General features: G+C 41.6%; 1 protein-coding gene across 6 annotated transcripts in view; it reads left to right on the top strand.

Annotated features, from left to right (window-relative positions):
• Positions 1–17457, top strand: part of TMEM108 (transmembrane protein 108) — a 409024-nt gene that overhangs the window by 226200 nt on the left and 165367 nt on the right. For 5 of the 6 annotated variants that reach the window (XM_055569671.1, XM_055569673.1, XM_055569675.1 and 2 more), the window contains one exon: positions 11–96. In XM_055569671.1, the coding sequence (XP_055425646.1) occupies positions 57–96 (40 nt within the window). In that variant the 5' untranslated portion in view covers positions 11–56. The remainder of the gene's footprint in view (positions 1–10; positions 97–17457) is intronic. The other variant, XM_055569672.1, reaches the window with a different exon arrangement.

Raw genomic sequence — 17457 nt, 5'->3', positions numbered from 1 at the left:
CATTTCCTAGACAGAATCATGAATAAACTGGAGGACAAGCAGGACCAGATGATACCATGAAGAGAAGTTTACAGGCCCTCTATTGCCAACTGTTAAGTAAGTCGATGTCACTTTTCTTCTGGCCTAGAATAGACCAATGCTATTATTTCACTGGTGCCAGAAGCTTACCCACCTTCTGGAGGAAGACCAGTGTTTGGCTGGTGAAGGAGAACAGTACATTTTCCCTCTGCTTCGTCTAGGTACTTGAGTAGCAAGCATTAAGTCATTCTATTGCCTCAGGCATCAGTTACTATATATAATTATTGTAGACTTTTATATGATTATTCTAAATTGGCGTGTTAAGCACAGTCAATTTGAAAATGAGTATCAAAAGCGTTAATACTCTTAGTTAATACTCTTGGCAGAATTTAAAGGGGTTCTGGTATGATCCACTCTGGACTCCTCATGAAGAGGGAATGGTCGGCTGTTAGGATTTAGTTACATAGACCCTATTACCATTCAGTGAATGTACAGCCTTTATTTGGAATAGTGTTGCATAGTTCCATGTGTTCTTGAACAATGAGTGGTGAAGTGTAATTTGTTTAGGTTTGGTGGTGGAGTGGCAAGTGTTCGATCATGATTTTCTTGGCACATTGCTCGTGTGTTTTGTGGGTTGTACCATAAAGTCCCAGTTGTCACACAGGGACTGTGTAATCTTTGGGACTGGGTTGTTACTGAATGAATGTAAAATCTAACACCAGCTGGTGGGTTTGATGTTCAGATTGACACATTTGGGACAATAGACATTACCCACTCCAGGTCAAACCAGAGCCATTGTATTGGGAAAACTTGAAATTCATTGTGCTTATCTGTTTCTTGCTGAGGTGAATAGAGGACCTATCTTTCCTAGGCTGAGTGCTCCTTGTTAACTTTTGCCAAGAAAATAACATGAAAAGAGATTGAGACGCAAATCACCAGTCAGCCCTTAGGATTTAGCAGTTCAGGTTATGTTGTATCCCCAGTGCAAAGCACTTAATCTACAGACAGCATTCTGACTGGGTGTTTTAACTGACTCATTTTTGCTATTAAATTCTAATCCCTGAAACACAGATCACGTCAGCCTGATTTCAGCCTGGTAGAGCGTCACCAAGAGTTATAGGGACTCCCTCATGTTTTTTCTCCAAGTATTTTATAGGGTTTGATGCTTTTTTTTTTTAATGATAAGCTTGCTTATTAGAGAAAGGGCTTTATGGATTGAATTACCAGCGTCATCAAGGAGTGATTAATTCTGCCTTGATGAGAGAGGGAACATTTGGAAGATGAATAGGATTACACACACTCAAGAAGGCGAGGCAGTTTTTTATAGTCAAAAGAAACCAGAAATGAAAAACAGCATAGTTGATTTAGAAGGCAGCAGAAGGTTTGTTGAATTCACCTATGCTGATTGTATGCCCCAAAGTTTACATAGTATTATAAGGTCATGATTATACAGTGGAGGTATGAATAGATTCAAGGGATTAGACCTGGTAGATAGAATGCCTCAAGAACTATGGCCAGAGGTTCATAACACTGTACAGGAGGCAGTGACCAAAACCATTCCAGAGAAAAAGAAATGCAAGAAGACAAAGTGGTTGTCTAAAGAGGCTTTACAAATGGCTGAGGAAAGAAGAGAAGTGAAAGGCAAGGGAAAAGAGCAAAGACATACACAATTGAACGCAGAGTCTGAAAGGTTGTTGTTGAATCACGCGAAGACACCGGGATTCTTGGCCCCTGGAGGAAAAGAATTCAATCTGGGGCCAGAGACGAGGCTTGATCACTCAGAGCTTTTATGTAATAAAGTTTTATTAAAGTATAAAGGAGATAGAGAAAGCTTCTGACATAGGCATCAGAAGGGGGCAGAAAGAGTACCCGCTTGCTAGTGTTAGCAATGAAGTTATATACTCTCCAATGAATCCAAAGAATGTCTGGAGGTTGTAAAGACCTTACCAGACCTACTCCCATAATTTACATTTTAAGATAACACTGTCCTCAAGCAAGATACATCCTAGTAAAGACCAGGTCTACTCCCATAATTAACATTTTAAGATAACAGAAGGTTGAATCCAAAGACTGTCCTTAGGCAGGATACATTATTGTTATATAATCCTAAGGAATGTGGAGAAAGAAAAAAAGTTTGTCCTTTCTTCCTCCTTGAGAATTCCAGACCCCTCTCTCCTTGGGGACCCCTAGATTCCCTATCAACCTGCCTAGGAAATGACTCTCTCAAGTCCAGAGAATAGCAAGGAGAGATAAGAAGGCTTTCTTAAATGAACAATACCAAGAAATAGAGGAAAACAGTAGAATGGGAAAGACTAGAGATCTATTCAAGAAAATTGGAGATATCAAGGGAACATTTCATGCAAGAATGGGCATGACAAAGAACAGAACCAATAAGGACCGTACAGAAGCAGAAGAGATTAAGAAGAGGTGGCACGAATACACAGAAGACCTATACAAAAAATGACTTAATGACGTGGATAACCATGACTTAACTTCCATGTACCTCAAATATAAAATGGGATATGACCACCCACTACATAAGATGGTATTCAGTGAGGTAATATGGCATATAGAACACCTACAATAAATGCCTGTTCCTTTACTGAGCCATCCTGTCTGCATGAAAAGGATACAGCCTCCCTAGGAGCTCTACTGTAACTAACATTTGCATGGGACTTTTTGGTTCACAAAAATGTTTACAGGATTTAATCCTTACAAACCTTATATGGCAAGTGGAACATTGACTATCATTGATCTCATTCTACAGAAGAGAGAGTTGACATGATCAAGGCTGCCTTTCCCAGGTCGTGTCACAATTTTTTTTAAAAATAGTAACAATGGAAAGTAGGGAACATCATCACAAACATTTAAGAATGTGACATTACTGGGGAGGCACTGAGTTCTGAAGTGACAGATTTGGTCTTTGCCTGGGTGCTGTGTCCTGGAAATTTACTTCATTTTTAAGAAGACCAAGACAATCCTTTTGAGCTTATGAAAGTAAGTTTTTATATACCAATATCTGTTCAAATCAAAGTCATTTGGATACTTACTCAGAGTTAAGGAATAATGATATTTAGTAAGTTAAGCATTTGCTCTATACACAGGAATCTGTATTTCTTAAATCATTCTCTGTATTATTGGTACATCTTGCTTATTCTTGCATCCTCTGAATATACTAACTGTGCTGACCATACAAAAAGTAATCCTTTGCTCAACCCAGAGAACTGTCCACAGGGCCCTATTACTCAAATGGTGGAAGATAAAGAGAATTCCTGTAGTAGATTTGGGTTCCTAATCTGTAGCATATAGAAGGTAAGAAGTATCAACTTTTCTGCTCTCTACCTGGACCATGGAGATTGCATCTGTCTCAGCCTCAAATTATGCACACAGACACACACACCCGAAAATCCATATTACTCAACTCTCTAGGCTCTTTGAGGCATAATGAGAAGCTGCTTGAGAACAGAGTTCATTTCTGTTGGGATGATCTGCCTCTCGTCTGATCTCTGGAACTGGGCAGAAAGCCATAAATATACTTTACAATGAGCAAAATGTCTTTTGTGTTTTTTCAGTGCTAACTAGCGATTTTTGCCAACCAGCTACCCAGTGACTTTATTTACTTCTTAATGGCATCACCGACTCGATGCACATGAGTTTGGGTAAACTCCAGGAGTTGGTGATGGACAGGGAGGCCTGGCGTGCTGCGGTTCATGGGGTTGCAAAGAGTCAGACACGACTGAGCTACTGAACTGAACTGAATAATCACTTAACAATTGTCCCTCTAATCACTTCTTAAACTAAAAATATCAAGATAGTAATATCTTCCATAGGGAGTTAACATTCTCCCTCTCTTTTCCCTTTTATCCCATAGTATACCCAGAGCCCCACCATGGTACCTACTAGGCCAGTTGCTCTAATGTGATCTGTGATCTGAAGCTCTCCTGTGCTCTTTAAGAAAGAAAACAATCTGACTAAATTAACTAATGCCAAGGTGTGCTTCATTGGCTAAGGAGAGTTGGGAGCTTTTCCATAACCTTCAGGGATATTTGCATTAATAAAGAAATTAATCTTACCTTCTTAAGGCAAATGCTGTCAGTGTTGTGGGGTTTTTTTAATATTTGTTTATTTTTGGCTGCACTGGGCCTTTGTTGCTGTGTGAGGGCTTTCTCTAGTTGTAGTGAGTAGAGGCTACTCTCAAGTTGCAGAGCATGGGCTCTAGGGCATGTGGGCTTCAGTAGTTGTGGCTCACAGGCTTAGTTGCTCTGTGGCATGTGGAATCTTCCCAGAGCAGGGACTGAAGCCAAGTCCCCAGCATTGGCAGGTGGATTCTTAACCATTGGACCACCAGGGAAATCCTCAGTGTCGTTTTAAACCATACTGAGTATAGCAGTTTAAACAGGTAAGTTTGCCAGGGCCTGTCCATTTATTTGGATCTCTTTGAGTCAGTGGTCTTGAATTTTCACATTATTTCTCTTTCTGGCTTATCCCTTGCCTCTTTGGCCAACTAAAAGCAGAAATGATCTGCTTATGCCTTATCGTCACCATCCTTCTGGATTTCTAGTGCTGAATACCTGAAGTTATGCATTTGGATATCAGTTCCCACAGACTCTTAACTTGTTGTGAACCCATTTCTCTGCATCTGCATTGTCTCTGCTTAAAGAAGGGCTTCCTATGGTCTTACCTGAGCTCTTTTAATCATCTCCCTTCCTGCTGCCCTTATCTAAGGCCTCCTCCTTCTAATCCACTTTCACATTGCCACCAAACAGCAGCCTGTCCACTGCTGATGATGTTTTGATGGCTTTGCATTACCAGGAGCAGCAGTTCTCATAGTGTGGTCCAGGAAGCTCTGGGGACCCCTGAGACCTTTCCAGGCAGTCTGTGAGGCTCTCCTTTTCCAACTATATTATCTTTATGAAGCCAGATTGTCTTTATATTCTTCAGCTATACTGCAACAGATTAAATGCAGAAGCTGATGTGAGAGCCAGCTAGCTGTCTTTCATAAGCCAGATCTTAAGGATATTTACAAAAATATAAAACAATGGTACAAACCTAGACTGCATACTAAAAAGCCGAGACATTACTTTGTCAGCAAAGGTCCGTCTAGTCAAGGATATGGTTTTTCCAGTAGTCATGTATGGATGTGAGAGTTGGACTATAAATAAAGCTGAGCGCAGAAGAATTGATGCTTTTGAACTGTGGTGTTGGAGAAGACTCTTGAGAGTCCCTTGGACTGCAAGGAGATCCAACCAGTCCATCCTAAAGGAGATTAGTCCTGGGTGTTCATTGGAGGGACTGATGTTGAAGCTGAAACTCCAGGACTTTTTCCACCTGATGCAGAGAGCTGACTCGTTTAAAAAGACTCTGATGCTGGGAAAGACTGAGGGCAGGAGGAGAAGGGGACAACAGAGAATGAGATGGTTGGATGGCATCACCAACACAATGGACATGGGTTTGGGTGGACTCCGGGAGTTGGTGATGGACAGGGATGCCTGGTGTGCTGCGGTTCATGGGGTCACAAAGAATCAGACATGACTGAGCGACTGAACTGAACTGAATCCTTCTCATAATTTTTTTGTTTTAGAAAATATGGTTGTATTTTATTTACAGTGTTATATATTAACATATAGTGAGTTTATTGTTATTTTAATGGGTTAATATTTTTTGTTTCTCAGTTCTAATAGCTGGTAAAGAATCCATCTGCAATGCAGAAGACCCCAGTTCAATTCCTGAGTCAGGAAGATCCTCTGGAGAAGGGACAGGCTACCCACTCTAGTATTCATGGGCTTCCCTGGTGGCTCAGATGGTAAAGAATCCACCTGCAATGCGGTTTGCCCCCAATCCCTCCCAGCATCAGACTCTTTTCCAATGAGTCAACTCTTTGCATGAGGTGGCCAAAGTACTGGAGTTTCAGCTTTAGCATCATTCCTTCAAAGAAATCCCAGGGCTGATCTCCTTCAGAATGGACTGGTTGGATCTCCTTGCAGTCCAAGGGACTCTCAAGAGTCTTCTCCAACACCACAGTTCAAAAGCATCAATTCTTCGGCACTCAGCCTTCTTCACAGTCCAACTCTCACATCCATACATGACCACAGGAAAAACCATAGCCTTGACTAGACGAACCTTTGTTGGCAAAGGAATGTCTCTGCTTTTGAATATACTATCTAGGTTGGTTATAACTTTCCTTCCAAAGAGTAAGCGTCTTTTAATTTCATGGCTGCAGTCACCACCTGTAGTGATTTTGGAGCCCATAAAACTACTGCGGGCAAGAATCCCTCAGAAGAAATGGAGTGGCCATCATGGTCAACAAAAGAGTCTGAAATGCAGTACTTGGATGCAATCTCAAAAACGACAGAATGACCTCTGTTTCCAAGGCAAACCATTCAATATCACAGTAATCCAAGTCTATGCCCCAACCAGTAATGCTGAACAAGCTGAAGTTGAATGGTTCTATGAAGACCTACAAGACCTTTTAGAACTAACACCCAAAAAAGATGTCCTTTTCATTATAGGGGACTGGAATGCAACAGTAGGAAGTCAAGAAACACCTGGAATAACAGGCAAATTTGGCCTTGGAATACGGAATGAAGTAGGGCAAAGACTGATAGAGTTTTGCCAAGAAAATGCACTGGTCATAGCAAACACCCTCTTCCAACAACACAAGAGAAGACTCTATACATGGACATCACCAGATGGTCAACACCAAAATCAGATTGATTATATTCTTTGCAGCCAAAGATGGAGAAGCTGTATACAGTCAGCAAAAACAAGACCAGGAGCTGACTGTGGCTCAGACCATGAACTCCTTATTGCCAAATTCAGACTTAAATTGAAGAAAGACGGGAAAACCACTAGACCATTCAGGTATGACCTAAATCAAATCCCTTATGATTATACAGTGGAAGTGAGAAATAGATTTAAGGGCCTAGATCTGATAGATAGAGTGCCTGATGAACTATGGAATGAGGTTCGTGACATTGTACAGGAGACAGGGATCAAGACCATTCCCATAGAAAAGAAATGCAAAAAAGCAAAATGGCTGTCTGGGGAGGCCTTACAAATAGCTGTGAAAAGAAGAGAAGCGAAAAGGAAAGACATAAACATCTGAATGCAGCGTTCCAAAGAATAGCAAGAATGTCAAGGATGTCATTAACTGTAAAATGCACTGTTACTTTAATGAACCACTGAGAAAGAATTAATGCTTCAACTGTAAAACTATCACAAGCCATCAATTATACGTTACAATACAGAAGCACATGTATGGATAAAATACAGAATTTAATATTAGAGTAGATTGTGGCTAACTGGGCAACATGTCCCTGGGTTTCTGCCACTAAATTCTCCTTTAAAACCAAGTCTCAGCAAACCCAACTGTATTCTAGCTTCCTCCCGTATTCTAGCTCCCACCCTAGGTTGCCCCCATATTGCAAAGGAATTTCCTTTGGAAGCTAGAGAAAGATCCAAGTAAATGGGCTATCCCTAACTGACGTTGGTGAGCATATGCAGTCTTCATGGTTTGTTTTTCTAAGAAGTAAGAGGAAGTTTTCCTTTAGGTAAAGGAGGGAGAGCTGGTATAAATCATAACTGAATGATGTGGAATTAATGTCCAAACAACTATTAACTCCAGAAATGTAGGCTCTTTTAAATGTTACAGGCAGTCATACAGATATTGCATTAGTTATACAGTGGAAGTGAAAAATAGACTCAAGAGGTAAGAACTGATAGAGTGCCTGAAAAACTGTGGCCAGAGGTTCGTGACATTGTACAGGAGGCAGTGACCAAGACCATCCCCCAAAAAAAGAAATGCAAAAGGGCATAATGGTTGTCTGAGGAGGCCTTACAAATATCTGAGAAAAGGAGAGAAGTGAAAGGCAAAGGAGAAAAGGAAAGATATACCCATCTGAATGCAGAGTTCCAAGGAAGAGCAAGGAGAGATAAGAAAGCCTTCCTAAGTGATCGATGCAAAGAAATAGAGGAAAACAATAGAATGGGAAAAACTAGAGAACTCTTCACAAAAATTAGAGATACCAAAGGAACATTTCATGCAAAGATGGTCACAATAAAGGACAGAAATGGTATGGACCTAACAGAATCAGAAGATATTAAGAAGAGATGACAATACATGAAGAACTATACAAAAAAGATCTTAATGACCCAGATAACCATGATGGTGTGATCACTCACCTAGAGTCAGACATCCTGGAATGCAAAGTCAAGTGGGCCTTAGGAAGCATCACTATGAACAAAGCTAGTGGAGGTAATGGAATTTCAGATGACCTGTTTCAAATCCTAAAAGATGATGCTGTGAAAGTGCTGCACTTAATATGCCAGCAAATTTGGAAAACTCAGCAGTGACCACAGGACTGGAAAAGGTCAGTTTTCATTCTAATCCCAAAGAAAGACAATGCCAGAAAATGTTCAAACTACCAGACAAATGCACTCATCTCACAGGCTATCAAAGTAATGCTCAAAATTCTCCAAGCCAGGCTTCAACAGTACATGAATCAAGAACTTCCTGGTGTTCAAGCTGGATTTAGAAAAGTCAGAGGTACCAGACATCTAATTGTCAACACTGGATTACAGAAAAAGCAAGAGAGTTCCAGAAAAATAGCTGCTTCTGCTTTATTAACTACACCAAAGCCTTTGACTGCATGGATCACAACAAACTGTGGAAAATTCTTTAAGAGATGGGAATACCAGACCACCTTACCTGCCTCCTGAGAAATCTGTATGCAGGTCAAGAAGCACCAGTTAGAACTGGACATGGAACAACAGACTGGTTCCAAATTGGGAAAGGAGTATGTCAAGGCTGTATATTGTCACCCTGCTTATTTAACTTATATGTAGAGTACATCATATGAAATACCAGGCTGGATGAAGCACAAGCTAGAATCAAGATTGCCGGGAGAAATATCAATAACCTCAGATATGCAGATGACACCACCCTTACGGCAGAAAGTGAAGAGGAACTAAAGAACTTCTTGATGAAAGTGAAAGAGGAGAGTGAAAAAATTGGCTTAAAACTCAACATTCAAAAAACAAAGATTATGACATCTGGTCCCATCACTTCATGGCAAATAGATGGGGAAACAGTGGAAACAGTGACAGACTTTATTTTGTGGGGCTCCAAAATCCCTGCAGATGGTGACTGCAGCCATGAAATTAAAAGATGCTTGCTCCTTGGAAGAAAAGTCATGACCAACCTAGGCAGCATATTAAAAAGCAAAGACATTAGTTTGCCAACAAAGGTCTGTCTAGTCAAAGCTATGGTTTTTCCAGTATGGATGCGAGAGTTGGACCATAATGAAAGCTGAGCACCAAAGAATTGATGCTTTTGAACTGTGGTGTTGGAGAAAACTCTTGAGAGTTCCTTGGATTTCAAGGAGATCCAACCGGTCAATCCTAAAGGAAATCAACCCAGAATATTCATTGGAAGCACTGGTGCTGAAGCTCCAATACTTTGGCCACCTGATGGGAAGACATTACTCACTGGAAAGGACCCTGATGCTGGGAAAGATTGAAGGGGGGAGTAGAAGGGGATGACAGAGGATGAAATGGTTGGATGGCATCACCAACTCAATGGACATGAGTTTGAACTGGCTCCAGAAGGTGGTGATGGACAGGGAATCCTGGTGTGCTGCAGTCCATAGGGTCGCAAAGAGTCAGATATGACTGAGCGGCTGAACTGAACTGAACTTGCCTCAGAAATGAAGAGTTTTCACTTCCTCCACCCACCAATGAAGGTGCTTCCCTTTCTCACTGGAGGTGCCTGACTATACCATTCATGGAGGATAACATGTGCCAGCCACAGTTAAGGACTCAGATTGTGGATTAGGACTGCATGCATGCTTGCTAAATTGCTTCAATAGTGTCTGACTCTGCAACACTATGGACTATAGCCCACCAGGCTCCTCTCTCCATGGGATTCTTTTGGCAAGAATGCTGGAGTGGGTTGCCATGCCCTCCTCCAGGAAATCTTTGTGACCCAGGGATTGAACTGGTGTCTCTTATGTCTTCTGCATTGGCAGGCAAGTTCTTTACCACTAGCACCACTTGGGAAGCCCCAGGTTAAGACTACTTGGGCTCAAATCCTGGTTTGCTACAAATTATTATCCAAATGATTTTTTCCTCTTTAGGTACCAAACCTGCCAATTAAGCGTGCCTCCAAATAGCTGTTGGAGCGTCTGCCCTCCACCCCTTGCAGATCTATCACTCCAGAGGCCATGAAAGTAAAAAAGCAAAGTGCTACCACCAGTAGCTATAATAATGGTAGTGACACAATCTGTTCTCCAGTAAGCATTATGGAAATTGGAGGTGTCCATGTCATCAGCACTACAATTCAGTATTTCAGACTGGATTACTCCAATTGGCTTTCATTGCTGGTTCTCAAACCTAGATATACATTAGAATCACCTGAAGAACTTTTAATAAATCTCCTTGCCCAGACCCCACACCAGATCAATTAGAATCTTTGGGAGACAAGGTGGAGAGTGTGGGGCCTGGGTATCCTGTGATTCTAAAATGCAACAGTGTTGAGAATCACTGGCTTAGAGCAGTGATAACCATGCAACAGAATTACCTGGAAGGCTTATTTAAATACAGATTGCTGGGCACCACCCCTGGAATTTCTGACTCAGTATATGGGGATAGTAATTTGCATTCCTAAATTTTCTCTGATGCCGAAGAAGCTTTGGTCCAGGGACCACAGTTTGAAAATCACTGTCTTAGACAAAAGAAGTGCTGTCTCCTGGAGCCAAAGATGCTTTCAGTTTCCCTGCATCACTTGAGCAGGGTGAAGTGGTGAAGTGAATCTTGGAGCAGAACCAGGGTCAGTTAGGAAAGAAGAGGAAGGAAGTTAGAAAGGAAGGAAGAGGAGGAAAAGCAAAAGAATCACAGTGTTGTAAGGTTAGGAACTGTTAGAAGTTGAGGTTTCAGTTACTCCTCGGGATACGCTGGAAATTAGTTTTCACTCTGTTTTAAAAAAGGGCACCAGGAATGGACTACATGAGCTTATGTTGTTGTTGTTGTTCAGTCGCTCAGTCGTGTCTGACTCTTTGTGACCCAATGGACTGCAGCACCCAGGCCTCCCTGTCCTTCACCATCTCCTGGAGTTTACTCAAACTCATGACCACTGAGTCGGTGATGCCATCCAATGACCTCTTCCTCTGTCATCCCCTTCTCCTCCTGCCTTCAGTCTTTCCCAGCACCAGGGTCATTTCCCATGAGTCTGCTCTTCTCATCAGGTGGCCAAAGTATTGGAGCTTCAGCTAAGGTTATAAACAAAGACAAAACAGGAGAATGGTCCTCAACTCTGGCTGTTCACTGCATCAGGCCCACTTTAGAACTTGATTTTATAAGACTATTTCTTTTTTGTTTCTTTTTTTTCTTTTATTTTTTAAATTTATTTATTTTTCATTTCATGCTGGATAATTCTTTTGCAAATCAGGAAATTGAGGCTGAAATTTTTTTATTATGAAAAAAATTTTCTAATGTTTTCTAGGGAGAACAGATCTCCTTGATTCTTTGAAGGTTAATTCATTTACACAGAAAAATTGAGGAAATAACACTTTGGAGTCCAACATTAACCCAGTAAGCTTGTGCATATTGGACCTTTAAAGGTGTCATGTTGATTTAATGTCTTTTACATTTTAGACTGTGATTTTTTTTTAAATTTGCCTAAGTCAACAATTCTCTTATGCAGATTAAACAAACCTTAGTAGACATTCTCATTGTAAGCAATGCCGGTAAAGACTGAGGAAAAAAATATTTTAAAGAAACTCAATTTTATGACTTTAGAGTGTACTCCATTACACACACGGCAGAAGCATAGGTGAGGGAAGTCATGCTCACACCTAGAGTTGTTGACTTAGGTAAATTTAAATGTTAACTCTTAATGAATTTTAATGAACCATATAGAAAATTCAACTTCTATATCAAAATTCTATTTGAATTTTCAATATGAAAGTACTTTTGCTGAAACATACAGTGGGAGAGAGCATAGAATTTGGATTTGAAGGATGTACGTTGTGTTCTCATGTCTTCTCTTAGCAGTTTTGTCATTTTGCACAGAGCACTTACCTGCCCAGATCTGCCTCATTTTCCTTAACTACAGGACACAAATGATGAGTAAATCTACCTTGAGGATTGTTGTGAGAGTTAAATGATCAGGGTATAAAAACATTTCATAAGTTGTAAAATGCCTTCTAAACATGGGTTGTTCTTTTGCTATCGTCCTTAAATAACTTAGGGCTTCCCTTGTGGCTCAGGTGGTAAGCAATGCAGAAGACCTGGGTTTGATCCCTGGGTTGGGAAGATCCCCTGGAGAAGGGAAAGGCTACCCACTCCAGTATTCTGGCCTGGAGAATTCCATGGACTATATAGGCTATGAGGTCGCAAAGAGTCAGACATGACTGAGCAACTTTCACTTTTCACTTTAAATAACTTAAGCATTTCTTTTGTTTTTAAATTGTGCTATTGTTTAGTAAATCTCATTTAAAAATTTTAAAAGGGAAATGTGAAAGACAGTCTAGTATGTCCCTACCCAGCTTCCAGTTCAGTAGAACACTCATTCATACACATGAAACTCAAGGTAGCTATTCTAACAGGGCGTTTTCTGGCTTATCGGGATCTGATAAAATTCTGGAAGATTGTTCTAAATGAGAGAGGTTGGAGGAGAATTTTTTTAATGAATAAAAGGAATTTCTCCTCAGCAGATTCATATTGACTTGTAATAAGTCTTCTCTGGAAGTTTCCTGGATGGTTCAGTCATTGCCTTTACAAATGTGAGGGACACTGGAGATTATCCAGCTAGAATCCAAGAAGCTTCCCAGACCTAAGCCACGTTGCCTTTGCCAGCTCTCCTTCTTAATCTCCCTCTCCTGTTCACCCATTTCCCTTCCTTTCCTTTGGGTTATCTTGCTCACCAGGCTCTCTCTTCTCTTTGATTTTCCCCTTCAGAAGTTTCTGAAACTTTCTCCTGCAAGGCATAAATCCTTTATCTGGTGTTCTGACAGCCCCTCAAAAGTGGGTTCCTTGCCTTTGTTCTGGCGGTACCAGCATGTCACTTAGGGTATCAGGGTGCCCTGTGAGCTGTGGCCAGTCGTATTACTCATCCCCCGTCTATGCATCTTCATCAGTTTCCTCTATAAAAAGCTCCCTATGGCTGCCATATGACATTAGCACAAACTTGGTGGCTTAAAACTGCAGAACTTTTTTTTTCTCACAGTTATGGGGGCCAGAAGTCTGAATTCAGGGTGTCAGCAGAGCTGCACTCCCTGCAAAGGCTCCAAGAGAGAATCCTTCCTTGACTCTTCCATTCTGGTGGCTCCAAGATGTTCCTTGGTTTGTGGCTGCATCACTCTAGGTTCTACCTTTGTCTTCACATGGCCTTTCCTCTTATCCCTGTGTCTCTCCTCTGTGTATCTCTTGTAAGGACACTTGTCAATGGATTTAGGGCCTACTGGATAATCAAGCATGATCTCAAGATCCTTGATTACACCTCCAGAACTATTTTTTCCAAATAAGGTCTCATTAACCGGTTTCCAGGAGGACTACAGTCGATGGGATTGCAAAGAGTCAGATATGACTAAGTGACTTAACCCTTTCAACAGGTTTCTAGGTTAGGACATAGATAGGCCTTTTGAGGGACCACACCTCAACCAATCAGAGAATGATCTTGCTATACTTCATAGAGTTGGTAATACAAGTGTATCAAGCACTTAGCACAGTGCCGAATGGGTGCTCGGGCCGTGGTGAGTGTGGGTGGAAGAGTAGGGTGTCAGGAGATGGAACCAGTGCACTTATGAGTTTATACAGCTTTCTGAAGAAGTTTTACCACAAAGTGAGGGCAGGAGAGCACCAAGTGCTTAAAAAAACAAAACAGTGAACCCAACCCAACAGGTGTAAAAGTTCCCAGGAAAGATTTGCAGAGACTGAATGCTGTAGGGCTGTGAGCTTCAGGGACGGGAGGTGCACACTGAGGCTGAGCCTCTAGGCAGGAACGGCTCTAGCTGAGATTCCCAGGCCCATGTGTAGTTGGTGCACAGGCTGCATCTCCTGACCTTGCCAGGGACTGCAGTGCTGGGTGTTTGATGAGAAGAGGCAAGAATTAGATTCCCTTGAACTGTGATGAGTGAGTCTGGTTAACACTGAGCATAAGGGCTTTAAAGATTTCCCTGGGATATTCTCTCAGACAACTATCTCCCACAGGGCAGAGCCCAGGCTCTGTGCTGGCAGCTGCAGGGTCTGCTGATTATAACATGGCTTGGGAAAGAGCCTGAAACCCTCTGAAATGAAAAGATGCTACAGTTTACTTTGAAATTCCTTGGTTAAGTGAAGAAATGAGAGCGTTAACCACCTTCCCCCAAAGCCAGAGTCCACATGTCACCTGGATGGGGGACCAAGTATTGTGCCCCAAGTCCCTGCTGGGTCATGCCCCAGCACCCAGGGTCGCAGAGGAAGGTGCATAGGAAGGTGATAGATGGAGATGGTTGGAAGCTCTCGGTCAGGGCATTTAAAGAGGGGTGGTGATTATTAAGACTCCAGCTCAGGCCTGGAGGCCACTAGGAGGTTGGAGGAGTGCCAGCCTGCAAGAAACCTGAGTGGCTGGGCAACTTCCTCCTCTGAACACATGGGGTCTTATCTAAGTACTTGGAGCAGAGCCAAAAATGTTGAGTCATAATTATTTCTACCATTATTACCATCCCTTCCCCTACTTATCCCATTTCTCTGGACTTAAAGTGAAACCTCATCTCTGTTTTATCTCTGGGACCTGTTCTCATTCTCATATACTGTGTTACAAGTCCAAGCTATTACATCTCCGCCCTTCCCCCTATGAGTCCCCTTCCTAAGTCTCCTTTGAGAGCCTGTCTGGAGTCCCAGCTGAGCTCCAGAGGTGACTGGAGAAGGACTGGTGATGAAAGTATCTGTGGTTAGAGATTTAATTGAAATCCCCCCGGAAGTGGCCCCGTGAGTGTCTCCTGTGCATTATTAACTTGGGATGATAAATGAGGAGGCCAGGTGTTTTCATCTTTCCCTGATGATGTGGCTCTTACAGATGTGGTCTCCTTGGGAGTTCTTCCCCATAGGTGGAACTTTGGCACGTCATTGCCAGTCTGGGAATCCAGATTTCCCCAATCGATGGGTACTTCAAAAATAAAAAGTTCCAAAACTTATGAATTATTTATAAACTTCTGAGGGATTTATAGTATAATTATTCAGGAAGGAAGGCAGTCTTTATACAGGACACCTAATTGTTCTTGTGAGAAAAACATTCTTGTGTGTACAGCAGGGAATTGAGAGATTTACCTTCTGATGTTACATGAGAATGTGTAGACTTTATATCAAATAAATTTCATTTTCTTAAAAAAAAAAAGGAAAGAGGAGAGGAAGAGAAAGAGGAGGCATCAGATAAGCAGTTGCTAAGTCTTGAAAGAGATTAATGGTCAGGATTTTTCCACTTGCTTCCTCTTTCTTTCATTTTCCATGACTGGATTTTATTCCCTGGAATATATGGAAGAGTCAGATAGTTTCAGAGCTGAATGGAAGATCCTTTAGTAATTGCCACTCTGTCTAACAGATGAAGAAACTGATTGCATCCTGAAAGGATAAGTGGATTTGAGGCCAGAGGCGCAAACATGGGTCCCCAGAGCCAGGTGCAGGGCTCCCTGCAGGCTCTCCTTCCACCACCCTCCACCCTCCATCTTCCCTTCAGCTCCAGTCTCACTGCTTTTCTCTTCCTTTCTCAAGTATTCCAACAACCTGGCGTGCCTGGCTCCCTGCTGCTCAGGATTGGCCCCCTGACCTCAGCCCTCAGAAGCTTCCTCCCCACCCAGCCTCTGTCCATGACATTACCTTGATTTAAGTTCTGCTAGCACATGGGGCTGTCTGACATTTTTCTTTGCCCTTTTTTCTGCACTGCCTACATCTCTTGGAATGTCAGCTGTGAGCCAACATACTATATTCCCAACATTGAACAGCACCTGGCTCATGGAAATCTCCCAACAAAAGAAATGGATGAAGAAGTTGTGGTATATATACAAAATTTTGAACACGTTTGAGTCCGTTCCAATGAGGTGAATGAACCTAGAACCTGTTATACAGAGTGAAGTGAGTCAGAAAGAGAAAGATAAATACCGTATTCTAACACATATATACAGAATCTAGAAAAAATGGTACTGAAGAATTGATTTACAGGGCAACAAAGGAGAATCAGACATAGAGAATAGACTTATGGACATGGGGAGAGGGGAGGACAGGGTGAGATGTATAGAAAGAATGACATGAAAACTTACATTACCATATCTAAAATAGATAGCCCACAGGAATTTGCCATATGGCTCAGGAAACTCAAACAGGGCCTCTGTATCAACCTAGAGGGGTGGGATAGGGGGGAGATGGGAGGGAGTTTCAAAAGGGAGGGAATATATGTATACCTATGGCTGATTCATGCTTAGGTTTGACAGAACATAGCAAAATTCTGTAAAGCAGTTATCCTTCAATAGAAAAATTTTTTTAAAAAGCAACATTAAAATAGAATGAACCAGACAGAGGACCAATGGGCAGGTTTTTTGAGTGGTTCACATTGTCAGAAAGGGGTATAGAAAGGGGTGAAATTATGGTCTAGATCATCACTGTCTGATAGACATAAAGAATGCAAGCCACAATTTAATATTTTCCAATAGCCATATTACAAAAAATGGGTAGAAACAGGTGAAATTAATTTCAGTAATATAGTGATATTTTATTTATTTATTTAATATATTTAAAATATTCTTATTTCAACATGTAATCAGTATTTTAAAAATTATTAGTGACATATTTTGCTTCTTTCTTTCATACCAGGTCTTTGAAATCCCATATATAATTTGCACTTATACCACATCTCAATTTGGACATTGAATTTTTATCAGAAATACTTGATTGGCACTTAGATTTCATAAAACATATAGTTGAAGAATTAGATTCACATAAAATTTTTTCTAGCACTTGAATTTGATATCAGTTTTTAAGTTTAGTTAAAAATGAATAAAATTTTAAAACTCAGTTCCTCAGCCACTAGCAGCATCTCAAGCGCTAGGTGCCACCTGTGGCCGCACAGGGATGTATCACTGACACCTCAGTGTTGGTTTTGATGTTCCTCTGCCCTTCCTGCCCTCCATCCGCCCCGTGGTACAGAGCCTGGTGGGCAGGACGCACTGAGGCAGAACACCAGGGTCCTGGCCATGATCGATGACTGTACCTCTAGCCCACCCATCTCTGGGCATCATGTTAAGAGGTAGTAGTTGGCAAATCCCTTTAAGTAAAGTGGTTTTGAGTTGTTTTAGAGGAAGGGCAAGATCAGGGATTCTCACACTGCCTACCGAGACTGTATAGTCCAGGATGAATCAAAGCACACATTGGAGCCTCCCTTGCAGTGGTGGCATCAGGCTCAGGGCTTAGGAA

Source organism: Bubalus kerabau, chromosome 2 (genome assembly GCF_029407905.1).
Source record: "Bubalus kerabau isolate K-KA32 ecotype Philippines breed swamp buffalo chromosome 2, PCC_UOA_SB_1v2, whole genome shotgun sequence".
NCBI lineage: Eukaryota > Metazoa > Chordata > Mammalia > Artiodactyla > Bovidae > Bubalus > Bubalus kerabau.
The sequence above is the reverse complement of the archived record's forward strand: the minus strand, read 5'-3'. Positions and strand labels throughout refer to the sequence as shown.